Below are 19,912 nucleotides of genomic sequence, written 5' to 3'. Positions count from 1 at the left end.
GAGGGCCCGGCCCGTCCCGTCGCTCCACGAGTCCAGGAACGTCCACGGAGCGCGACTGCTGATCAATATGCTAACCCCCCTCGATCTGGAATCAGGCGAGCAGCTATGGTAGACAGTGGGGAACCGTCGGTTACCCAACTTCGGGAGCTTGGTGGCCTTGAAATGAGTTTCCTGCAGGAAGCCAACATGGGCCCGAAGGCGGTGAAGGTCAGTCAAAATGATGGAGCGCTTTTCCGGCGTGTTAAGTCCCTGGACGTTAAGGGTCACCAGACGGACCGGGTCAACCCGAGGGGTGGCCATCTCAAACAGGAAATAGAGAGAAAAAAAAAAAAAAAAAAAAAAAGGGGGGGGGGGGGAGAGAACGGGGAGAAGGAAGGGAACCTAAGAACAGAGAGAGCAGGGGACGTAGGAGGGGAACAAAAGGGAGTGGGAAAGGTAGGAAGCTACGGTGCCAATTGGCACTGTGAGAACCAGTCTCAAGTCACCAGGAGCGCCAGACCCACCACCCTTAGATCGGGTGGAGTGTGGGGAGCCCTGGGCGAAAAAGAAAACCCTAGAGGGGGTACGGGGAAGGCCACCAACAGAGGAGGAGAATGGTGTCCGCTCCCCGTCGTACCCGACTCGGCAAACAAATGTGCAATAAACCATAGTAATGTAGAAAACAAAAAAGAGGATATCAACATAAAGAAACAAAAGCATCCAATAATAACCGATCTTTAAAAAAAAAAAAACATAAAGTGAAGAACGACCAATAAAGGATGTGCAACACAACAGCTCCAGAGGGTTAACTCTGGCTGTCCGCTCAGAGGCGTCTAGGGACCAACCCCGGGAGACCCCACCAGCCCGCGGGGTCCCGGGGGGCCCCAGCGATTAGCAAACCAGGTCTGATCAGGGATGGCCCCGCGAAGGGGGTGGAGGAGTGCGGGAAATAGGATGGCGGGAGGGAAGGAAGAGGGAGGGGAAGGGGAGAAGGAAGGAGGGGGAAAGAGAGGAGGGGGGAGAAGGGAGGAAGGGGAGAAAAAAGGAGGGAAGAAGGAAGGGGGGGAGAGAAGAGGAGGAGGGAGAAGAAGAGGGGGAGAGGAAGGGGAGAAGGGAGGAGGGGGAAAGAGAGGAGGGAAGAAGATGAAGGAGGGGGAGAGAAGGTGAGGGGGGAGAAGAGGAGGGTGAGGGGGGAGAAGAGGAGGGAAGGGGGAGGGGAGGAGTTTGGGAGGCGGGCCGAGGGAGGGAAAGAGGAAGGGGGAGAGGAACCCGAACATATCCCATCATGGCAGCCATACAATAACTTACAGCAACTCAGCGCGGCGCCCCCGGGGCTCAAGGGCCGAGAGGGCGGGCACGGCTCGACGGGCGGGAGGACACAGGCCCAGCCAAGCAGGAACAGGGCAGGGAGATAAACATCCGAGGTGCAAACCCCGGTCAGCTGAGCCAGGTCCCCCCACCACCGCGCCGATGCCAGGAGGGTACACCGAGCAGCCCCGCAGGGCAAATCACAGGCAGCCAAGCAACCCAAGCTATGAGACAGGCAACCCTCCCCCACAATAGTAAGTGCAGGAGCGCAGGACCCTCCCCCACCCCGCGGGCACCCCCAAAAGAGGGGGGAAAGACCAGCTATGCCAGCCCAGGGTAGCCCCGCAGACCAAGAGAGAGCCCCGCGCCCCCCTTCACCCCACCGCACACATCTAAGAAAGCACCCGCCGGAGGCCGGAAGAGAGAACAAAAAGATAAAAGAAGCAAAACAGTGAGAGGGGGGAATGGAGAGGGGGACAGAGGAGGGGGGAGGGAGAGGAAGGGGGAAGGAGGGAAAGGAGGGGGGGAGGGGGAGAGGGGGGAGAGGAGGGGGGGGAAGAGGAGGGGGGGAAGAGGAGGGGGGGGGAAAGGAGGGGGGGGAAGAGGGGGGGGGGGAAGAGGGGGGGAAGAGGGGGGGAAGAGGGGGGGAGGGGGAAGAGGGGGGGAGAGGGAAAGGGAAGACAAGAGACAATAGGCAGACAGGCCAGAAGGAGGAATAGAGATAAGTCCCTGGACCAGGGAGGAGCAGAAGAGAAGGACCATGGACAACGACCTCCAGCAGGATGCTCCCCACAGCCCCACACATAAAAAAAAACCTCACATATGGCAAATCCCCCATCTGCATATCAAATCCCCACCAAGCACCCAGATGAACAACCCAGCATGCCCCCCTCCCGCCGCCCCACTTAACTGACAAACATGCCGGAACCCCAGCAGCATAGCAGTGCCGCATATAGCGGCCGGATCAGCAACCCGACATGCCCCCCCAAACACAGGGTCCTGACGTAGCAGTCTCGAGCAAGTCCTCAGCCAGGGGAGAGCAAAGCAGAAGGGATCCAGGCGGCAGGGGGGTGAGGGGCACACGGGGGAGAGGACGGCATGCCAGCAGGAGGGGGGCACTGGGGGCACAGTCAACAGGGGGGGAGGCCAAGGCAGGAGGGCGGGGGGAGCAAAAGCACAGCAGGAGCATGCAGAAGACAACGGGGGACTCCTGAAAAATGCCAGGGAAGGGCAACCCGCACTCCAACAGTCCGGACCGCAAGCACCGATAGTCAGCAGGGGGGAGGGGGAGCGGTGAAAAGCAGATTGTCACCGCCGGACACAGAGCCACAGGGGGGAGCCCGGAGGGAAGCCACAGTCAAATCAGTGTCGGCAGCCAGCGGGGTCGGGTAAGGGGGGAAAGGCGAGCATGGGGCCATACCCACAGACCTATGCTATCCTACGATCAAGTCTCAGGAGCCTCGACCTCCGGCCCGCGGGAGCTCCCCCTCGATCGCTGAGACCTCCGACCCTGCCTCCATGGCAAAGGGCGGCTGAATCTTCCGGTGCCCCAGCCGGGGTCACGATCCGGGAGCAGCGCCATCCAGTCCGGGAGGTCCACGGGGGGTATGTCCAGGAAGGTGAACAGAGCCGGTAGGTCAGCGTGCCTGCTAAGGGTGAAGGAGGACCCGGCTTTCCGCACAGTGAGCTGCAGCGGGAATCCCCAGCGGTAGGTGAGCTCCGGTTGTCTCAGCTGTTCCAGCAAGGGCTTCAGCATCGCACGCCTCTGTAAAGTACCCCGGGCAATGTCCGGGAAGATCCGCACCGTCGCCCCATCGAAGTCCACCGGACCCCTCTCCCAGGCATCCCGAAGCACCTTCTCTTTAACAGTGTACCGGTGGAGTCGGCAGATCACGTCCCTGGGTCTGGAGGGGTCAGACGGCCAGGCACCCAGGGCACGATGAACCCTGTCGAACTCGTAGGGGGCCTGAGGATCCGGTGCACTGACCAGGGAGAGGATAGCCCGCACCGTCTCGACCAGGTCCTCAGAGCCAGTAGCCTCCGGGATGCCGCGGAGCCGCAAATTGTTACGACGGCTCCGGTTTTCAAAATCCTCCATCCTGAGCTGGTGGGAGGCAAGCGTTTCGGTATGGGAGGATTGAGTCCTTTCCAGGGCCAGCACGCTAGACTGAAGGGCACTAACTGCAGATTCTCCGGCCGAGAGGCGACCGTCCAGCTGGGCCACCTCACCACTGAGCTGCTGATAGTCCCGTCTGTGTTGCTCCGCCACTTGAGCCACAATGGCCTCCATATCTGCCCTGGTAGGCAGAGCCCGGAGGAGAGCCCATAGTTCAGCAGTGTCTCCTATCTGGGCAGCGGAAGATGGCTGAGAGGTGGGTAATGCTTCGGCAGCGGCCATGAGGCGGACGGGAGGCAGAGGAGAGGAGCTTTGTCCCGGCAGGGGGGCGGCTGTGGATCCCAGGCCACCACGTGGAGTCAGGGACAGGGCCGCGGGAGACGGGCCCGGAGACTCCGGGAAGAAGGAGCGGATCAGGGTGACCGAGGTCGGCTTGGAAGATGCTGCGGAAGCAGATTTGGTTTTCCTCTTTCTGTGGACGCTCATAGTAGCTAGAAGGGTAGTGTGTTTGCCGAGAAGGGAGGACAAGGAGCGGGAGCACCGTGTAGAAGCGTCCTCACACCGCCATGTCCGAGCCACGCCCCCCTAGTCTTGCTCTTAAGATTTTTTTCCGTCGAAATCTGTACTAATGAGACGAAAATCGGACGTTGTTTTGACGGACGAATAAAAATTATATAGCCTGCAAATCAGGATTTTGTCAGCCGAAAAGTCGGAGACGGCTGTCGAAAGCACCATACTAACAATCCGAAAATCGACAGATCGGTCGGCGGACGAATTTTCCCTACAGATTTTCTTATCGCGTGTACGGGCCTTAAGACTGTTGCTTCACCTATTTTTGCTTGTGCGGGATTTTTTCAGACTGTGGAGTCAGCTGCTCCAGTGATCGGTGGTTTTTCAAAGCCATTTCATCTGTGTGATCAGTGCTGTGAGGATTTTATTTCTGCAATTAATTTATGATCTATTCACATTATACCATAGATTGCCTATTTTTTTTAGGTTACTGACGATACTACTTATTTATGTGAAGCGCCAGGTATTTTTGCTCTCTTCACCTATTTATTGCAGTGTATTACCATCTTGCATAGCTTTTCTAACTGCACACCGGTGAGATCAGGATAGTATATGGACATCCATTGTTTGGGGCAACCAGGTGGATCCTTTGATTCAGTATTAGCTGTACTCTTTGTCAGCTGTTGAGTCCCCCTCCCCTTTCTTTTTTGAAAATTTTGACTCCCCTGGAGGTGACCCTTACATTCCTGCTCTTTACCGGCTGTACCCTTCTTCCAGTCTGAGCATTGAGTACCTGCATACGGCCCTAACCTCCCTGGTGTTGCTGTCTCATGGAGACACTCTGCTCAGACACTCTGCTCAGTAATTGGACTCTAATTTTGCTCCTTATGTTATAATTTCTCAATTTAGATTTGTGATTTATTATGGTGATTTTTTGCAGCGGATGCATGTGGTGTGCATGTTTTTGACTACGTAGTCAATTTTCTTCAGGTGATGATGTGGAAGGTTCTCTGTTTATTTTAGCTCCCTTGTTCCTGAATTCAATAAATTTACATTTTTCTATTTGGAACTGTGTGGGTGCGTTATTTGGAAAAATCCAATATTTATAACTCTATACTCTAAAATTTGGCGCTTTTTGGGCATTCTCTCTTGTGGTCTTTTTTCCTTTTTATATGCTTTGCCATATGAGTATCACTCTGTTGATTTAACCTAGATTCTCCAAGAGTGAGTAGGCATTACTAATTGATTATTTTTTGTTATTAGCTTGGCTTTCCAGCAATTTTCCCCTTTTTTTGGACCAGAGATACACACTTTGCACTTGCAGGTATTCACTTTTTATATAGCATGGAGTGTTTGTTTACTTTTGCACAGCAGATCCCTAAAAAATGTAATTAAAAAATGTTGAGGCCTTGCAGACATGTAAGCACCTTCAACAGAGGCAAAAACCAGGAGTTAAAGACTTACTGGTAACTCCATTTCCATGAGTCTTGCAAGACAGCATATGAGATATAGGCTACTCCAACAGGAACAGAAAACATCACTAAACACACTTTACAAAGTGTCAGTTTTAAACAGGAACCGAAGAACATAGCATAAACAAAACAGAAAAAGAACACCACAAGAGCAGGAATCCTGCTGTCCTGAAAGACCCACAGAAAAAGAGTTAAAAGCAAGTCTAACACAGAATTTTCCAAATCGTCTTCCACGACAGCAAGAGGATTACCAAGAACTTACCAGACTACGGAAGGATAATAAACTCCAGAGACCTCTCTTTCTACAAGGCTGACCATAAAGAAAAACAGATATGGTGTATCCCATTATATTAAAATCCTCAACAGAGAGAAAACCAAGACAGGAGACCTAACTGCAGGAAAAAAATCTAAATCAGATCAAAAAAATAAGAGCTCAATTACACAGGACTAATTCCAAAAAAAAAAAAAATCAATAAGTTATAATAGAACCAAAGCCTAGTGAGGCCTTTGTGAACTCAGGGCATACACAAGCCCTTAAAAGCCCGAGTGGCCAATGTCACAGGGTAATTGAAGGATTTTTATGAGCCATCTATTTAATTCAGACACTTCTGATTCTGCTTATTGCTGTATGTAGAACGTAAGCTCCTCGAGGGCAGGGATTGATGTGAATGTATATGTAAAGCGCTGCGTAAATTGACAGCGCTATACAAGCACCTGAAATAATAATAATAATAATAATAATAATAAGATGCATTTATCAAAGCAAAGGATCATGTTCATAGCATGTGTACACCCCTTGCTGTTATTCTAAAAATGGAGCAGGCTGGGGTTTTATTGCAGAAGAGACATGCTAGATCTCTTTTTCAATCAAATAAACCTACCTGCCTGCAGTCTTCTTTAGAATATGCACTGAGCTGTGCCAGCGCAGCTGTTTACTTTCCGGCACAGATATCAAGTGCCAGGTTGACTGAAGTCTTGTGCATGCACAGGAGTAACAGCAACCTGTTCTGGCCAATAAAGACAGCTGTAGCTCTGTAGCCAGAAAAGGGCAGGTAGATGAGGCCAGCATGGTACATCGGACCGCTGTAGAGTTTTCTAGACTTTATTTCTGCTTTAACCTCTCATATACACCAATAAGCAAAAACACACTTTCTACTGAAAGGCAAGTGCCTACTAGTCCACATCTGCTAAGGACATTTAACCTTAGATTTAGTCCACCCTGTGCCTCTGCTGTTCGAGAATTCGCATCAATATACTCACAGAAAGAACAGAAGAGTCCTTTCCCTGGACTTACTCACTAGCTAAATCCAGTTGGGAAGGGGTGGGGACAGCACCCCCCACAGGATCCACCTTCTGAGGAACCCCAACAGCTAAAAGCACAAAAGTAGAGGATCTGGGAACAAATCAGGCAGGGAAGGGGTCTCCTGTCTGCCAAGAGAGACATAAAAATTGGAGAGTTGCTACAGGTACTGGCAGATTTCTCCTCCTCTTTCAGGTGGTATGTCCTAAAGTGAACCAGCCAAGAGAGGGAATCAATCAGGATCCCTAAACTCCTAGGATGCCCTAGATAGGGAAAGCCCAATCGTCTCCTGCCACAGTAAACACAAGGGGACCCAAGTGAAAGATCAGACACAGGGTGAGATCCTGGAAACAAACAGGTGACAAGCAGGTCTGTGCCCTGCTGGTCTTGTGAGTGACTGTAGATGCCTGAGCTGCAGCCTGTATCGAAGAATACAAAAAGCAGTATTTGCTCAACCACCTGTTGCATTTTGACAGCCGCTGCTGGGTGGAAGCGCCATTAAAAAGCACCAGCTGACCCTTCCCCCTTCACCAAAAATAAAGCTTCGTACCAGAGCCTGTGGTGCCTGGAAATGAGGCCACCCTACCTGATATTGATGCCTGAACCAAGTCAAAAAGGAACACAGCCAAGCTGCATGCCCAATGCAGCAGCCACACAAGTCCCCTTACACAATGCACCTAGACATGGGGATTTCAATTTTGTGCTTTCCACATTAGGTCATTAAGTGGGTGTGTTGCTTCCAGACAAGGCCTGTGACAGGTACAGAAGGAGAACCAAGCCACCTCCTTGTAGTGAGAGGGGTCCTGGAAGGCATCTAGCAGGGAACCATCTAGCATGTTCCTAATGAAGGGTTTATAAATTATAAATATTCTTTGTCCAATGTCCGGACACCCATGTGTAGGAATGTAATTATGATACGCTATGAATCATTCCCCTATATGACAGCTGATCTATGGCAAGGTTTGTTTTATTATTTGCCCAAGCACTTTGTTGACTTCTGTTTTGAAGAGCATTTTCTGTACTTGCACAGTTCTTTTTTATTTTTGTTGTATTATGTTGCAACTTTAATAAATCTCAGTTTTGAAAAAAAATATATATATATTCTTACCCGATGTCGTCACAGAGGGCAAGGTGTTCGTTGCCAAAATTGGAGCCACTGTCGCTGCAGCTACTGGATTGCCAGTGCCAAAAAGAGTCTTCTATCAAAAGAGAAAGTAAAGAAGCCTTTTGTTACAAATGAATCCTCCTAGCTAAACAGACATTTGCTGTCTTTTCCTCTCCCGTGCACACGTCAAAGAAGATTTAAATTTTTAAATCACGTTGAGATTTGTACTCTTAAAAATCCCGTTCGAGGGGGTTCTGTCTTTACAGTCTGGTTTTTAGGGATGCGGCACTGTTTTCCATTTAAACAGCTAATAACCCTATATAAACATAGCGAAGAGAAATCATGCAAGGGCAGTAGCCCTTATTAACCACTCATTTTTTTTTCTGATCTCACTGGTCCAAACATGCAAGCATGAAAGTGGTTTGTTCCGGTGGCTTCCTGGATTTTGCTGCATAAAGCTAACATGTCACAGATCAGGCAAATTCAAATGAAGCATATTGTAAAGTAAAATGGATATTCTGAATAACACACAAAAAAAAAAAAAAAAAAAAAAAGAAAACTGTATTCTATTATTTTGTATGCTTTGCTTATGTATTGCACAGTGCACTCATTGTGCACACGGAACTATCATTGTTTTTATTACAGGTTTACTTTTTCGAGTCCTGATTAGAGATTAGCCCGCCTACGTTACACCCCTTGTTAACATAAAAGTACAAATAATATTAATGAGATACTTAAAGTGTAAAAAATAAAAAGTCAGGTAATATAACTGCTTCCGGGGAGAAGACCAGCTATCAAAACGAAAATCGGTGATGTCGGTGGTGTGCGGGACCGAGCATCTAACACCAGCCAATGGGATGAGGCCTGGGCAGGCCACTAGGTTTATGTGGCTCTGCCCCCTTTAAGGAGCCAAATCATTGGCAGTGCCGCCCATCAGTGCTGCCAGTGCCAATCAGTGCTGTCTAACAGTGCACTAAGTACAGGGATGGTGAGAGGAGCTCAGCAGCCACGCAATTTGTCCATGGGTGGGCCAGCCTGGTAGGGCACAATCTGTTAATGTTTATTAATGCCACAAAATAAAATAAATAAAAAAGTGCAGCGCTAATAATCAATAACTTAATAACGGTGTAACCCGTAACCCTCATGTATGGTAAATCTCAAACTTCAATACCACAATACTGGTCCCTGTGATATGCAACTTCACATATAATACAAATCAAACTGAAAATAACAAAACATTTAACTTAGTAGGGATGGTGGAAATCCCTCCCATAGATATTTGCCATACAAATTAACTTCAAGTGCAATAAGTCCAGTGATATGCGATTTCAAATGTAATACACATCAAAAAGGAGAAGACCCATTTTTTTTTTAAAACTTAGTAGGAATGGTGGAAACCCCTCTATAGATATTTGCAGTACAACAAATGCAACAACAACATTTTAGTTGGGAGGTTAACCTCATTATGGCATATTTAATTTTTTTTTTTTTTTTTTAAGATTGTTAGACTCCATTCACACTAGCGCGACTTGGTCGCCTGACAAGTCGCAGTCGGTCGCCCTCCATTGAATAGTACAGGACCCGTTCTAATAGGAGCGACACAAGTCACTCCGACTTAGAAAAAGGGTCCTGTACTACTTTGGGGCGACCTGGAGGCGACTTGCATTGACTTCAATTATATGAAGTCAGTGAAAGTCGAGCCAAGGTCGCCCCAACAAGTCGTGTCGCCGCAGTCTAAACGGGGTCTTACACTTCATTGTATATGTTTTTGTTACTATTATAATGTGAATTATTGCACTTGAAGTGAAGTGAACTCCTGCAAAATTAAAAAAAAAAAAAATGTTTATTTCTTATTCTCCTTTTGATGTGCAATACATGTGAAATCACACATCACTGGAATGATTGCACCGGAAGTTAATCTGTATGGCAAATATCTATAGGAGGTGTTTCCACTATCCCTGCGAAGTTTCATTTCTTGGGTTTTATTTTCAGTTTAAGGTGTATTATACATGAAGTTACATCTTACAGGGACCAGTATTGTGGTAATATTGAAGTTTATTGAGATTACCATACATTAGAGGGTTACACCATTATTGATTAATAAAAAGGTAGCGATGTACTTTTTTTCTAATGGTACCGTGATGCTTGTGATACCGATGTTAAGTCCCAGCTCTCTCTTTCTGTTTTGCAGCTAGGGATGTGCTCACATGGACCATACAAGCACTAAATTATGTTAGAAACGCTGCAGGAGGAGGAATATTTCTAACACTGAAGTACAGCAGAGTACAGTGTTTATAATATATAATTATGGGCATATGTCTACAGCTCAGTAATGATTAAACAAAGCATATAAGGGCAATACGTTTATCTGCAGTTCTGGCTGGAGGAGGAGAGATTGCAGCTAGAGCCAGTAACCGAAAACATAGAGGAAGGAGAATGCAATATTTAAGGAAAGTAGACTACATAGAATGAACCAAACATTTTGCACATGCATGCTTTTACATTTCCAAAAATTTCACCTCACTGTGTACGTTGTGCTTAGTAGTGTGGCTGGCTGGTGAAAGAGGGGTGTGATTTAGGTTGATGTGGGCGAGTTCAAATATAACATGTACAGGCCTAGTGTACCCACCCACATTCACTGCAATTCCCTAGGATTCATGAGAAATGTAGTTTCTTATCCTGTAAAGAGAGGATATGATGTAATCATTGCTTTAACACCTCCTCCTTGGCAGAACAGATGCTGTTATCTTTTGAATTACAGAGGTGACTACCTGAAAATTCAGTTCGACTTTTAAAAAGGTAAGGAATTTTACAAATGTATTAACGGTTTCATGTAGGGTGATGTACTAATGGGTATTTTGTTTTGCTTTAAGCAGATATTATCAAGAGCGAAATCTGCATGTTAAAATCTTTACTCTACATCCCAGGACAAAGGAAAATCTTCAATTTCATTATGACAAAGATGTTCCAAAGCAAGTAATATGGGGGAAGGGCAACGCGGCAACAAGCCCCATAAAACTAAACCAGAATAGGTTAGAGCCTTCCACAACAATCTGCAAAACACTCCAACCAAATATAGCATCCTCAGCAGCTCTACCATACACATGGTAAAACTTTGTAAAAGTATGAACCAAAGACCAGGTAGTAGCTTTACAACTTGAGCTACCAAAGCTTGATGGAGAGTAGCCCAGGAGGCACAGACACCCCTGGTTGAATGAGGCATTGCCGAAAATGGGATGTTTGACTTACCGTAAAATCCATTTCTTTGATGTTCATTGACTAACAGCAACTGATATACATAACCACTGGGTTATACTGCCCCCTACAGGAGTAGAACACTAGGCAGCAAATAATTCTGGCTAAACCCATAAGCAGTCGCAGAGGGTATACTTCCTATCCCTGCTATAGCCACTCAGTTTTGTTACAAGAAGAAATGGATTTTACGGTAAGTCAAAAATCCCATTTCTCTTTCGTTCATTGACGGACACAGCTCCTGATATTTATAACCATTGGGACCTCCCAAAGCAGTGTTAAACATGAGGGGTGGGAACAATCAAAAAATTCCCAAGGCTAAACATTAGCCAACCAGGCAAAAGGAGCTCAACCAAACAACTGGAGCCCACATGGAAAAAAAACAAAAAAAAAAAAACAAAAATACACCCTCAAAAGGGGATTAGATCCTCTTAAACAGCAGCCTGCAAAAATTTGTGGGCAAAAGAAGCATCCGCAGATGCCAACATATCAACTTTACAAAACTTGGTAAAAGCGTGCACCGATGACCAGGGGGCCGCCTTGCAAACCTGCATCACTGAAGCCTGAAGGAAAGCCCAGGAGGCACTAAGCACCCTAGTAGAGTGCATCTTGACAGGGAAAGGAGAAACCTAACCCCTTATAAAACAGGTCTGAACCATAGTCTGTCTGATCCATCTGGAAATGGTTGCAGAGGAAGCGGACAATCCTTTGAGGCCCATTTGTGAACACAGTCTGACTTCCTGAAAGACTCTGTAGCTGCCAGGTACTCCCCAATTGCGCAGGAACACATCAAAGGCATGCAAGGCAATTTCCTCCAGATGTTTAGGCCTGGGACACAGGGAAGGCAAACACGTCTTCATTCAAATGAAAAATAGAGACAACCTTTGGAAGGAACGACGGACATGGGCAAAGAACCACCTTATCCCTGTGAAACACCGGTTCCGACACCCTTCACGCAGAGTTGATTGCCAGTAGAAAGGCCACCTTCTGGGATAGCGTAAGCAGGGGAATCTCCTGAAAATTTTCAAAAGGAAGGCTTCTGTAGAGCTGAAAGCACCAAATTAAAATCCCAAGGTGGTAACAGAGCACGTACTTGAGGAACCAAATGTCACGTACTTGAGGAACCAAATGTCGGACACCCGGAAGAAAGGTACGCACCTGGGAGTGTGTGGCCAAAGGTCATTGGAAGAAGACCGCAAAAGCCGACACCTTGCCTTTGATGGTACTCTAGGCCAATTTCTGTTCAAACCTCCGTTGAGGAAAGGTCAAGATCCGGGCCATCGAGAAGGAACAAGGAAGAACCCCAAGAGACTCACACCACGCAATGTACATCTTCCACCTACGATGGTAGATCTTTTTCTAGCTTTCAACAGTGTAGGGATCACCGACTCAGATAAACAGCCAAGCGGTTAAAGCAGCATGGAAGATCGGTCCTTGGGACAGCTGATCCTCCCTTACAGGAAGCTGCCAAGGAACAAGCGAGGCAGGTCCTGAGCCACTAAGATGACTGGAATCCCTTCTGCCTCGATCCTGCATAGAAGTCTTGGCAGAAGCTTGAGAGAAAAGGCGGAAATCAGACAGACAATACTGACTCCACTGAGCCACCAGGGCGTCTGTGGTGTTCGCCAGAGAATCCCTTGACCGAGCCCCAAATCTCTGCACCTTTCAGTTGAGCCTAGATGCCAACAGATCCACCTCGGAGGTGCCCCACCGGAGACACCCCTGATGAAACACCTTTGAAGGGACCAGTCCCCGTGGTCCAAGACCTGCCGACTGAGGTAAGCTGCCTGCCAATTTTCCACCCCGGGAATGTGTACGGCGGAGAGGGCTGGAATGAACCGTTCTGCCCACCTTAGAATGCCGGCTACCTCCAGAGCCGCAGGACACTTCTTGGTGATTGACAAACTACAGCTGTGGCATTGTCGGATTCAATGCGCACTGGACAACCCTAAAGACGATCCATCCAACAATCCACAGTCTGATCGCTCGGAGTTCCAAGACATTGGTCGGGAGTCTGGACTCACCCAGATCCCCTGAGCAGAATGCTTGCCAAGGATACCTCCCCAGCAGGATGGGCTGGCATCTGTGGTGACCAATGTCCAATACAAGGGGAGGAAGGATTTTCCCAGCCGAAGCGCCATAAACAAAGCCACCATATTAGGGACTCCTACCCTGACTCAGCCGGATAGTCCAGAGACTGCAGAGTATTGTCCCATTAGGTCAGAAAATACCTTTGCAGGGACCTTGTATGTTACTGCAAACGGAACCACCTCAAAAAGGTAGACACCATCAGGCCCAGCACCCGCACGCAAGTCCGGAGGGATGATCATTTGTTGGACAACAGGAGGCGAATTGCAGCCTGCAATTTCTGGAGATTGTCCAGAGGAAGGAGCACTTTGGCTAAGGCCAAGTCCAGAGTCAGGCCCAGCTTTGTGTACGGAGCCAGAGCAGACTTCTGAAAATTTGAAATCCAGCCGAACTCCCGCAGAGTTCGTATTGTGATCTCCAGAGACTCCGCTCGCAGAAGATCGTCCAAACAGCCCAGGAACGCAATTCCCCGCTGGCATAGCAAAGCTAGCACCGGGGCTAACACTTTTGTTTAGACTCGAGATAAATGTTCCTATCCCACAGTAAAGTGGAGAAAACGCTGGGGACTGGCACATATTGGAATGTGAAGGTAGGCATCCTTGATAATCGATAGAGGCGAGGAAATCCCCCTAACGCAGGGATGCCACCACCACTCGACTCCATTCTGAACTTCTGTACCCGCACAAAGCGGTTTAGCGCCTTGAAGTTTGGACGCATTTTGCCTGTCTCTTTCTGGGAACTGAACAGGTTTGGAGTAAAAACCTTGAAAACGTACCAAGGTCGAAACCGCGACAATCAACCCTTTAAGGAATAGGTCTTGTAAAGCCCCAAACAGGCCCTGTAAGCGATCTGGGGACAGGCGCAATTTGGAAGGAAAAAACCTTGCCGCGGACTAGCACAAAAGTTGATCTTGAAGCCAGACCGAATTACTTCATGGACCCACTTGTCTTGTATCAGGGAAGTCCACGGGTCCAGAAACCAGCGAAGACACCCCCCCACCCCTGATACTAGTGAGGGCGCACCTTCATGCTGAAGGAGCCTTGTTCCTGGGTCTGGAGAAGACTGATCTTGGCTCGCCAGACCAGGTCCGTTTGGATCCTCCTGAAAAAGGCCCTGAAAGGCTTCAAGCCCTTGTCAGTCAACCCTGAGGGACAAAAAAAACTTCCTATGGAGATGAGAAGGAATGCCCACGTCTACGACAAGGTTCCTTGCCCTTAGTAGCCTGCAGAAGAAAAGTACTCTTCCCCCTGTGAGACCTTTAATGATGTAACCCAGGGTAGCTCCAAACAGGCAATCTCCTTGAAAAGGACGATATAAGTTCAGGCCTTTTTTGAAGTCTAAGCTGCAGATCAGCACTTAAGCCAAAAAGCACGCTTAAGGACCACTGCTAAAACAGAGAGGAGAGCCATCAGGGGAGCCCCATCTAAAGAGGCATCACAGATAAACTGCAGCCCCTGGACCAGCTGGTCTGCCAGCTCGGCAAAGGCAGGGGGGAGCTGTTCCCCCTCCAGGTCACGGTGTAGGAGCTTAGCCCACTCGGTCAGAGTTTGCAACACTAGGATCACGGCGAATATCGGCCTCAAAGGCCAGGGCCTCTTCAACCGGAATCATGGCTGCCTTGTTTAATCTGGAAACTGGGGGTTCCACCACCGGTGGCACAATCCTCTTCTTAAGAAGAGACTCCTTATAGGGGTAACGCCTAGTAAAGCGCTTAGGGACCCCACGGGGACGCTTTGGTCGTCCCCACTCTTTAGCGACAATTCTGTCAAAATAGGCAGGGAAAGGAAAACACCTTTGCCGCTTTGGATGGCTTGTGAGTGCTAAAGGGCACCTGCGCCTCCGTCATCCATCTTCAGGGTCTCACGCACTGATACAATGAGTGCATCCACCAGCGCCTTTTCGTGCTCAGTCGCAGACGTGGAGGAATCATCCTCACTATCAGAAGATTCCAGGCGCGCTGTTGCAGACCCAACAGGGTGCCCCACTTCCGCGGCGGCTGAATCAGATTCCGGATCTGATGAGACAGATGAGTCAACAGAGATACCCCCCCCCCACAAAAAATTTAAACCACCGATAAGGAACAACCCCCACCATGCAGCACCACCCGTGCGGCGATCAGGAAGTAAAATGATCCAGGAGTCTGCACCACAAGAAAATGGCCACCGGACTACACTAACAAAGCTGCTGTGAATAGCAACACACAGGCTACAACAAAATGGCGGCCCCGCGTGGCACCACGAGGCTTACAGGGACCCAGGAGGGAGAGCAGGCCTCAAGGACAGATCCAGACAGGACGAGGGGCCCTGGCAGAAACCCCCACCAGATACAATCCCCCCCCCCCTTCGTCACCAATTTTTTTTTTTTTTTTGGAACAAACACTTTTTTTTTTTTTTTTTGGAGCAGGCCCCCTCTGCACTGTTTTGCTGTTCTTTAGTCCCACAGCTGCTGTTATGGCTACTCAAATAGAACCTCAAACATGGCTGTGTCCTGGTCCTGCATTTGGTGCCTAATGCACACTGACAAAAAAATTGAATATTTGTTTTTCAACAACGCAGAAAGTGCCTTGTCCCGTCCAGTGAGGAGGAGGGGGGGAGCACTTACCATTCCGGCCGCTAGTGATGGGCTCAGGCTTGCTGAGGATTGTAGTCCCAACCCACCAGAGCAATAACAGACACTGCGCAAGCCACCAATTATAGGCAGCGAGGCATTTCCTGGTATGGAAATGCCTGACTGCCTGTAATTGGTGGTGTGCAGTGCTGGCTTCCTGGCAGGATTGCTCAGGTGGGTTGGAACTACGATCCCAAACACGCCTGAGCCCATTATTACCTGCAGTAGGGCCCCGGGTAGACATCCCAGGCTATCTCTGCGTGTCCAGTTTGGGGTCTGGTACAACTCCGATAAATGCTGAAAAGCCATAGGAATTAAAACCGGAAAAATTCCATCTCCTAATTCCAGATGGATCAGTTGAGAAGCTAGCTATGTTTTCTTGTAGAGACTGCACAGACATGGCCATGTTTTAAGACCCTAGCAAACAAATAAACTGAAGCCTTGCCTATAGACGAGGAGTTATTATCCCGTGTCCTGGGATGTACGATAAAGAAAAAGCAAATGCAAAGATAATAGCTGAATTTAAATGCAAATCTTTCTATATGTGAGCTTGCTACCTCAATAGCAGTCTTTTAAAGAAACTGAACGAGCAAACTGACAGCCTCTCATCAAAGCTCACTGCCAACACACTTATGCTCACCTTTACTGCAGTTTCCCAATGCTCCATTGGACATGTGAAATACTGGGGGAGTTGGAGACCGCCTCCAACAACACAGTGATTGGGACCAAGAAGCCAAAACACCAGGCCCAAACACTGTCACTTTAGCAGAATGTAACCTCATTAAAATCAGTGTCAGCTCTGACACTGACTGTATAACTAGTTATCGTGGGTTATAGGCTCATTAAAGAAGAAATGACAGGAGGGAGTTATGTGAATAGAAACAAACAGGAGCGCCACTAACTGCAGTATGTATAAAAGTCTAACTTTTTTTTTTAGACAAATGGCAATTTACAAAATGTTAAACAATGGAGCGCATGTCAGACCCTCCAGAGCTTTGAGAAGTGAGCCGAGGGCAGCTCTGAAATGCGTTAGCGACACCCAGTCTTCCCAAACTCCCGCGCTGACGTCACACCCCACCAGGACCCCGGTGGTTTGTGCACGCTGTCTCGCGGAGGGCCCGGCTGGAAGCCTCCTGCCTCGTTCACTACAAGCATGGGTACATCTGGCTCCAAACGCCCTCCCTATGACACAGCCTTACTGACCCCTGGAGGGTCTGACATGCGCTCAAGTGTCCAACATTTTGTAAGTTGCCAATTGTTTAAATACATTTATAGACTTCTAAACATACTGCACTTACTTGCCAGTGTTGCTGCAGTCAGTCCGCTGTCTTGTGAAAACTTTCATCACTCAGGCTGTCGCTTTTGATCCTGTGTCTGATCCACCCTTTATTCCATTTTGACTTTTGGGGAGTTATGTGAATACTAGCATCCAAAATATGGCTTGATTCTACAAGTGATGCAGATTGCATACTTCCAAAATACTTTATAAATCCCTGTTCAACTTAACACGTCTACTGTTCTTCATTTTTAGGATGTGATGTCTTGATTGATTGATATTACATATGGCACATCTGGTTCCATAGCTACTTCGTAAGAGCATACAGCTTCAGTTACCAATACTGTAGCTCCGTATCTACCTAATGCACTTTGCATTTTTTTCCATTTATATTGAATTACCCAAATGTTCAAGGCCTTGATGTTTTTCCTGTGTGTGCGAAATTATATAGACACACACAAATTATATATATATATATTTTTTTTTTTTTTTTGCACATTACCTGAGCCATTGCATGCAGCTGCTGCTTTTGAGCTCCCAAGGCTGGATGGGTAGGCAGTGTAATGCGAGTTCCAGTGTCCCGAGCCTGGGCAGGTCTTTGGATGCTGATGGTTGCAGGAGGTGGATGCTGCTGGATTGACAGAGTGGGTCTAAAAAATAAATTACATTAAAAAAAAAGGTAGGTTTGTTACATTTTTTGTCACATCAGATTTAAATTTGGTAAAGAAAAAAAAAAAAAAAAAAAGTCCTGCGCCAGGTTGACTCACCGCAGTATTGGCTCTGCAGCATGGGCTGGAGTGGTGGTAATTACTGGCGACTGTGCACGAGTGGCAGACACTGTAGCTACTACAGCCGGTGTCACTGAAGTAGCTGTAGTTACTGGAGGACGAGACTGCAGTAACAGGAAAAGTAGGGTTCAAGTTTTTCAAGATGATTAAAAAGCACAGGTTTCGAAAACCAGTATGTACAACCATGTGAAAGATACAGCCATTTAAAAAGGTCTCCCAATCAAATCTTCAGCTGAACTCTGTGGCAAAACTATATATACACACACATTACCATATAACTGACCTGAATAGGTGGGTGGATGATGTGCTGAGCCGCAGACTGGGCGGCAGCAGCAGAAGGCATCTGAGCAGATGCTGGTCTTAGGACAGTGGTGACCTTGGAACTGGACATCACAGCAGCAGCAGCAGCCCCTAATAATGAAGTAAATCAAGAATGGCGAGACAAGGGTCAGACACATGCCAAGTTTTCTCAAAGTCATTATTTGGATTAGGGGGAAAAAAAAAAAAAAAAAAAAACACACACACACACACACACACACAGGATCCAAGTTCAAAAGCCACCTACACTACTGATCCTACCACTGTGCCAAAATGTGTAACAAACAATAGAGCTGCCACTTTAAAAACAAGCAAATGACAATAACCCATCTACCATAAACACACCAATTCTAGGTATATACAGTAAACACTGGCGCTGTAAACATCTAGGAAAGCAAAGCACAAAAACAGCGCTCACAACGGGGAACACACCTCATAGATCAAGGGTGGAGTCCTTCACTGGGTGCTCTGGCTCAAATGGCCTCCAGCCATTGAAAACGCAGCTCCAAGAAAGATGTAGCCGGCAACTCCAGAATCCCATGAAAATCTTTATAAAGCTACATAAAAGGTCAAGATTAAAAACCGCTGATGCGTACAGCCTTGTTCACAAACAATTAGCATGTGCCATAAACAACACCCAGTGACTAAAGTGAATAAATTGGATTTTTTTTTACTTACCGTAAAAGCCATTTCTCTGATGTTCATTGACAGTTACTGGTATTCATACCCATTGGGTGTTCTAGTGCCCGTGACAGGAGTAGGACACTAGGCAGAAAAAAAATTCTGGCTACACCAATGGGCAGTCCCAGGGCGTATACTCCCCCTCTCTGCTATAGCCACTCAGTTTTGTAACAAGCAGTGTCAAGAGAATAACTCCACAGAGGAGTGGGTGCTGTGTCCGTCAATGAACATCAGAGAAATGGATTTTACGGCAAGTCAGAAATGCCATTTTCTCTTTCGTTCATTAACAGACACAGCTTCCTATAGTCATAACCACTGGGACATCCCAAAGCAGTGTTAAACATGAGGGGTGGTAACAATCAAAAAATTCAAGGCTAAACATTAGCCAACAAGGGCTAAACCAAACCGGAACCCTCCTGAAAAAAAAAAAAAAAAAAAAAAAAACACAACAATACACCCTCAAACCCCATGTTGAAGGAAGGTCAAGATCCAAGCCACCAAGAAGGAGCGAGGAAGAACCCCAAGAGACTCACACCACGCTACGTACGACTTTAGTGTACGATGGTAGATCTTCCTAGAAGTAGATTTCCTAGCTTTGAACAGGGTAGGAATCACTGACTCAGAATAAAACCTTATCCTTCAGCACCTAGCGTTCAACAGCCAAGCCGTAAAAACCCAACGACTGTAAAGCAGGTTGGTAGGTTGGTCCTTGGGACAGAAGATTCTCCCTGAGAGGAAGTTTCCAAGGAACGTCAGCGACCAGCTGCACCAGATCTGTATACCAAGCCCGGCGAGGTCAGTCCAGAGACACCAAGATGACCAGAATCCCTTCTGCCTCAATCCTGCGTAGAAGTCTGGGCAGAAGCTTGAAAGGAGAAAAGGCGTAAATCAGCCGATACTGACTCCACGGGGCCACCAGCACATCTGTGGCGTCCGCCAGAGGATCCCTTGACCGAGCCACAAACCTCTGCACCTGTTGAGCCGAGACGCCAACAGACCCACCTCGGGAGTGCCCCACCAGAGACACAGCTGATGAATCCCCTCTGGATGAAGGGACCACTCCCCATGATCCAACACCTGCCGATTGACATAATCAGCCTGCCAATTTTCCA

At 47.8% G+C, this 19,912-nt stretch overlaps 1 protein-coding gene across 6 annotated transcripts in view; it reads right to left on the bottom strand.

Moving 5' to 3' along the window:
- The window catches only part of SAP130 (Sin3A associated protein 130), a 114,510-nt gene that overhangs the window by 68,389 nt on the left and 26,209 nt on the right, over window positions 1–19,912 (bottom strand). For 5 of the 6 annotated variants that reach the window (XM_082249679.1, XM_082249680.1, XM_082249681.1 and 2 more), the window contains 4 exons: window positions 18,085–18,212; window positions 17,781–17,905; window positions 17,516–17,663; window positions 7,794–7,884 (listed from right to left, as the gene is read on the bottom strand). In XM_082249679.1, coding sequence (XP_082105805.1) covers window positions 7,794–7,884; window positions 17,516–17,663; window positions 17,781–17,905; window positions 18,085–18,212 — 492 coding nt within the window. The remainder of the gene's footprint in view (window positions 1–7,793; window positions 7,885–17,515; window positions 17,664–17,780; window positions 17,906–18,084; window positions 18,213–19,912) is intronic. The other variant, XM_082249682.1, reaches the window with a different exon arrangement.

The sequence above is a fragment of the Pelophylax lessonae genome (genome assembly GCF_965119305.1).
Source record: "Pelophylax lessonae genome assembly, chromosome: 3".
Taxonomy (NCBI): domain Eukaryota; kingdom Metazoa; phylum Chordata; class Amphibia; order Anura; family Ranidae; genus Pelophylax; species Pelophylax lessonae.
This window is presented reverse-complemented; position numbering and strand designations above follow the sequence as displayed.